Raw genomic sequence first — 6000 nt, forward strand, 5'->3', positions numbered from 1 at the left:
CACAAACACACAGTCCAGCTCACAGTGAACAACACTCAGTGAGTACAGAGGGAAACACACATTTTATCTGACTGAGCTGATCAAGTTTTAGGTCAATGACATACACAAAAAAGAAATGATAAATATTAAATTTCGTGATTTCAGGTTTTGAACATGAAACATTTTCACACTTCTGATCATCCCTCACATGTCCATCATGTCCTTATAATCCATCAAAGTCAGAAACACTCCTCATGAACCTATGACATCATGTCCTTGCTTCTTTTCCTTTATATGTTCCCACACTGAACCAGAGTCTTTGTTAAGCTATACAGTACACAGTGCTACCGTATTTCATTTGATTCTCTGTTCTTTACAATTTGATGCTTTGATGATGTTGTACATGACATGAGTGATGATGTCATCTTCTCCAGTTTCTTCTTGATCTGCAGAAATGATCCAAAAATGAACAATAATATAAATTAAATCTAAATATAGAAAGCATTTCGGATAGTTGTTACTTTAATCATAATAAATGTGAACTTTATTCTACTAAAAAAACTCAGACATGAAAGATAAGGAAGTCTGAGTCTCACCTTCAGGTTTCCTGTGAACACATCGCCTCACCAGCAGAACCAGTAACACCAGTAGAACCACAACACAGACTGATCCAACACATGACAACACAGAGAGAACAAGAGGTGAGACTGATGGAGGAAGAATGATGGAGGTGGAACCAGGTGGAGGTGTGGATGTAGGTGGAGGTGTGGTGGTGTGTTCCCCTAAAATAAAGCAAACACAGTCATTAAGTTGTCGTCACATTGTGAATGTTGAAAGCTGCAGAAACACAGACAGGTGAGTGTGTCACCTGTGACAGTGATCCAGCTGGATGGAGACTCTCCATGACCGCTGATGTCACACTTGTAGAGGCCTTCATCAGACCTGGAAACATGCTGGATGGTCATGTGACCTGTAGGCTGCTTCCTGATGAGGGAGCCATCTTTATAGAAAGCAGCTGGGAGGTTGGAGGGAGTGGTCTTTGTTTGACAGAGCAGAGTGACGTCATCTCCCTCCATCACAGGGAGGACAGGACTCTGCAGGATCACTGATCCACCTCAACACAGAGACAAACTACAGCATTTCATCCATTTACACACAGCTTCATCAACACTAACTCCACACACTCAGCTTACCAGTGACTATCAGGTTAACCATGTTACTGATGGGACCCTCTCTGGACTCACACCAGTAAACTCCACTGTCCAATGGGAAAACAGTGATGTTACAGGAAGAACCAGCACCTTCTCCCCACACATCTCCACACTGAGTCCTCTGTTGTTTGCTTGTGTTTCTCCTCAGAGTCCATCCAGCAGAGCTGTCGTCCTCCTCACAGCTCAGAGACACAAAGTCTCCTTTAAAGAACTGAGAGCTGCTGGGACTCACAGTCAGACGAGCTGTGAGGGTTAATACTGGTTTGGTTATACTTTTGTTAGAACTGTTATAATTCTGTGATTAATCATTCATTTAATACGTTTTATATGTCAGATCCATTCTGAAACATGAACCCAATCAGGTCATATCAGTGAGCATTTCTCAGGTTTAAACTGTGACAGAAGAAGGTTACTGACCTTGGTTTGTTGTGCAGCTCAGCAGTGAGATCAGAACTAAAGAGAAATGACACTCAGGTTGATTTGAGGTGAACATAAAGAACAACTCCACACAAACAGCTGACAAACACACAAACTCATCTCTTTCTGAAATATCTGCTTATTTTCTATTCGATGCCAGCAAAATGTTTAAAGATATTTGGTTGAAGATCTCTTTATCCATTGTATCTGACTTGAAACAGAAAATGGGAGCTTATCCCAGCAGGTGCTTCTGGCACAGGTCCTAAAACTGTGACCAATCTGGCCTGCTTGACAGGTTTGCAAAATGTGAAGCAGGACATAAATCTTTTGACTTCAAACTGTTTTCCAACTTTTCCTGTTGATAAACACATCACCATAGACATTCATACTACACCAAAGTATTTAATTAACAGATAATCAATTAAATGAAATAAACGTTCCTGGTGTTCACTGCCTACTTAAGAAAAATAAAACATCTTCATCAATCAACAAAAATGTCTTTTAATATCAATACAGAACAGTCTGGGCAGTGAATCATCTGCATTTATTCTATATTTTCACACATTTGTCAGGTAGAAAAACAGAGATTTGCTGTTGAAACTGCACTAAAAATCTTATAGTAAGATATCTCAGTCACTCGTAACTTGTGACTCTCGATGTAAAAGGAGTTTGCATCCCTGTCACACAGTAACTACAGGTCATCAATCCATCACAGACTAACAGTCACACCTACGGCCAGTTTAGAATCACCAGCTAACAACACGTCCTTGTACTGTGGAGGAAATTTACAGACACTAACACTGCACCTCTGTGACACCTGTACTGTTACATATGATAAATAAATCGTTGCTTTTTTATTATGATTTTGAGATGTCTAGAAGATTTTCTTCTATGTTTGTTACTGACGTAACATCATAATTTTGATCTAAGAAGTATACATTTAATGTGATCACAGTGATCATGAGCACAGACTACACTCTGAGTATATATATATATATATATATATATATATATATATATATATATATATATATATATATATATATATATATAAATATAAACTGAATTTAAATAACCCAGTAAAGTCATGTGTCCACTGTGCAGCTGTGTTGATATAATGAGTGAATGATTTGATCTTTTCACTGCCTGCTGTGTTTCCTCGACTCCTGAGCAAAGATAAAGAGTCAGTTCAGACCTGCAGTTGGTCCTCGTGGTGTTTTGAACTTGAATTCAGCCTGATTTGTTTTTCATGTCTTCTCCTCCATCATCAGTTATCAGGAGAGCAGACAGTCAAAGTACAAGAATTCAAACAAACACAGAGATTCTACTTACAGAGCAGACACAGCACAGATGTTTCCTTCATCGTCCTTCTCACTCATTTGAGCTTTTTTTCATTTCTGTCACTGACACCAAGTAAAGCCCGCCCTCTTCCTCTGAGCACCAGCTTTCTATTGGTTCAAATACAGTGGGTAACTAAATTCTTATAAATATGCAAGATATAAACTATAAACATATATATTTTAATCCAAAGAGCTTGCTGAGACATCTGGCAATTCACACAGATGGAAAGAAAACTCAGAAACAAGTCAAATGTCCTCTGCTCTCAGTGATCTGTAGTTTGGTTGATGAACAAATCCATGTCCATGTAGTTACGTCCCCCTCAGTGAGAGAGGCAGATATGAGCTGAAACACAGGAATCAAACCAGGGACGCTGCTGTTATGGAGCTGAACTGGAACCATTCAGACACTGAGGCCCTCTGAACACATTTTAATTACAGCTGTGCAGAGACACACTGATGACTGACTGGAACACTATGATTCACATTTTACATTAACACCATCCTCACACATGTTTATATATGGCCACTAGAGGGAGATGTTGGACTTTTCATACTAACATGGATACAAGAAGATCATCAATGATGCTGTCATAGTTTGATTAAAAGACATTAACATAATAAATATGTCTGTATCTATTGAAAATGCATTTTTTATGGTAAATGTCAAGAGATATATTCTAAATGACACTTCTTCAGCTGAGAGTCAGAGAGTGGAGACACACATGCTGCAGTTTTTACTTGCAAGGGCGGTCACAGAGCGCTCACACCAGAGTGGGGCCCTGTGAAGTGTGCTCTGTTCTTGCACTTGTCTTTATTTATACACAAGAAAAGTAATACAATAATGAATACATTTGTTCAGTGGAATGTTGATATGTGAGCATGTGCGGATTTGATTTGTGTGTGTGTAACTCTGCCATTGCCGGTCCCAAGCCCGGATGAGAAAGGAGGAGGGTTGGGCGTGGGGCTAGCAACCCCACCCTGTAAAAACTCCAACTGCTACGGAAACAGCATGTGAATCTCATTATCAACTGAATCAGGGCGAAGATGATCGGCAATCCTTAATGACGGCAGTGGAGAAAAGCCCTCGGGTCGTCCACTGCCCGATGCGTCGACCAATTTTCGACCGAAAAGAAAATACTCGTTATGGAATATGGAATGTACGGACTCTGTACCAAACAGGTAAATTGGCCCAGCTTCTATATGAATTTGACTCGTACCGTATGGACATCTTGGGCATCTCAGAAATGCGATGGGCAGGAAGCGGGAAGATGATTAGTGATGGAAAGATGGTGCTCTACTCTGGCCATGCCCAAGACCATGCACGCGGCGTGGGCTTTATCCTCTCGCGACATGCAAGAACATCATTGCTGGCCTGGAAGCCCATTTCAGACCACCTAATCTTGGCTCGCTTCCAAGCTAGGCATGTGAAAGTCACAATTCTTCAAGTATACGCTCCAACAGAAGAGGCTGACGATACTGACAAGGATGGTTTCTATGCGATGCTCCAGGATGCCATTGACAACTCCCCGCGTCATGATTTGCTGATCGTGGGCGGAGATTTCAACGCGCAAATAAGCAGTAACCAGGACGGCCTGGAATCGACTATCGGCCCGTTTGGAATCGCAGCAATGACAAATGAAAATGGGGGACGGCTGATCTCGTTCTGTGCGGCAAACCGGCTGACCATCAAGAACACCTTCTTCGGCCACAAGCGGATACACAAGGCGACGTGGAAGGCGGATATACAAACGAGATCGACTACATCTGCATATCATCCCGCTGGGCATCCACCATTAGCGATGTTAGAGTGTGGCGTGGAGCCGACATTGACTCTGATCACTACCTGCTAATTGCCAAATGTAAACTTCACCTGAAGCGCCTCCAACCACGACTGCAGCGGACAAGTCCTTTTAACGTTCAACGCTTAAAAGATGCAAATACGGCAGCGGAATTTCAACTCAAATTGAGAAACCGCTTCCAGCTCCTTGCTGCGGAAGGAAATAACAACGAAAATCCAGATGCACTCTGGGATGAGCTAAAAGAGGCTGTGGTCGGTGCAGCAGAATCAAAGATTGGTCGCCGACGGGGCGGCTTTAAGGAGCACTGGATCTCCGACCGTTCATTGGAACTTATAGATCAACGTCGCTTGGCAAAGTCAGTTCGGGACCAGGTGGCCTCTGACCCACATGCTTCTGCAGACCAGCGTGAGAGGGCCATGGCCACCTACCAAGACCTTGCCCGACAGGTCAAACGCAGCTGCCGGCGTGACAAGCGTGAATGGATCGAAGCTAAAGGCATTATAGCCCAAGAAGCAGCCGATTGGAACAATACCTGAACCTCATATCGCATTGTACGAGATCTAACTGGGGTTCGTGGTGGCTGCGGTGTTCCAATCCGAGACAAAAATGGACGTGTCCTCCTTACTGCAGCTGAACAAGACCAACGATGGGTCGAACACTTCCGCGATACTCTGAACCAACCTGAGCCACCCCAACCGTTCGAGGCCGAAGACCTGGCACCTTCCATGGATCTTCTTCCTGTCGCTATCGGACAAATCAGCATCACTGAAGTCAAGACAGCGATCCGACTCCTCAAGAGTGGAAAGGCCGCAGGCCTGGACGAAATCCTCGCCGAAATGCTGAAGCATGGCGGACCCCATCTTGAAGCTGCCCTTACAAGACTCCTAAACGCCTGCTGGTCAACATCACATGTACCCGATGATTGGACAAAAGGCACCATCATCAAACTTCCAAAAAAGGTGATTTGGGTGACTGTAACAACTGGCGGGGCATCACGTTGCTGTCGGTACCCAGGAAAGTGTTTTGCCTCGCTCTTTTGAATCGGCTATGACACGCAGTGAACGAACGATTGCGAGAAGAGCAGGCTGGGTTTCGGAGTGGCCGGTCATGCGTCGAGGAAATCTTCACGCATGATCATTGAACAAACATTGGAATACCAAGGGAAGATTTCTATTAATTTCATTGATTTTGAGAAGGCTTTGGACAGCGTCCAACTCTATGGGCTATCCTACGCCACTATGGAGTCCCTCAGCA

The 6000-nt window shown here is 43.3% G+C and overlaps 1 protein-coding gene and 1 pseudogene across 1 annotated transcript; one reads left to right on the top strand and one right to left on the bottom strand.

The window, feature by feature from the left end:
- Nucleotides 1-333: 333 nt before the first annotated feature.
- Nucleotides 334-3043, bottom strand: LOC118455727 (Fc receptor-like protein 5). The gene is made up of 5 exons (XM_087838116.1): nt 2940-3043; nt 1608-1643; nt 1173-1433; nt 848-1093; nt 334-425 (listed from the first exon to the last, which is right to left on the bottom strand). The coding sequence occupies exons 1-5, from the start codon at nt 2968-2970 to the stop codon at nt 334-336; spliced, it is 666 nt and encodes a 221-aa protein (XP_087694242.1). The 5' UTR covers nt 2971-3043.
- Nucleotides 3044-4008: 965 nt separating this feature from the next.
- On the top strand, nt 4009-5282 carry LOC118455923 (protein CFDP2-like; annotated as a pseudogene).
- The last annotated feature ends 718 nt before the right edge of the window (nt 5283-6000 follow it).

This window comes from Neolamprologus brichardi, chromosome 3 (assembly GCF_056152115.1).
Source record: "Neolamprologus brichardi isolate AB-2024 chromosome 3, ASM5615211v1, whole genome shotgun sequence".
NCBI lineage: Eukaryota > Metazoa > Chordata > Actinopteri > Cichliformes > Cichlidae > Neolamprologus > Neolamprologus brichardi.

Coding starts and splice junctions, on each gene's coding strand:
- LOC118455727 (XM_087838116.1), bottom strand. CDS start 2,970: ATGAAGGAAACATCTGTGCTGTGTCTGCTCT. Junction 1,644..2,939: donor ATCTGTGCTGTGTCTGCTCT/GTAAGTAGAATC, acceptor ATTTCTCTTTAG/TTCTGATCTCACTGCTGAGC. Junction 1,094..1,172: donor GGTTAACCTGATAGTCACTG/GTAAGCTGAGTG, acceptor CTCTGTGTTGAG/GTGGATCAGTGATCCTGCAG.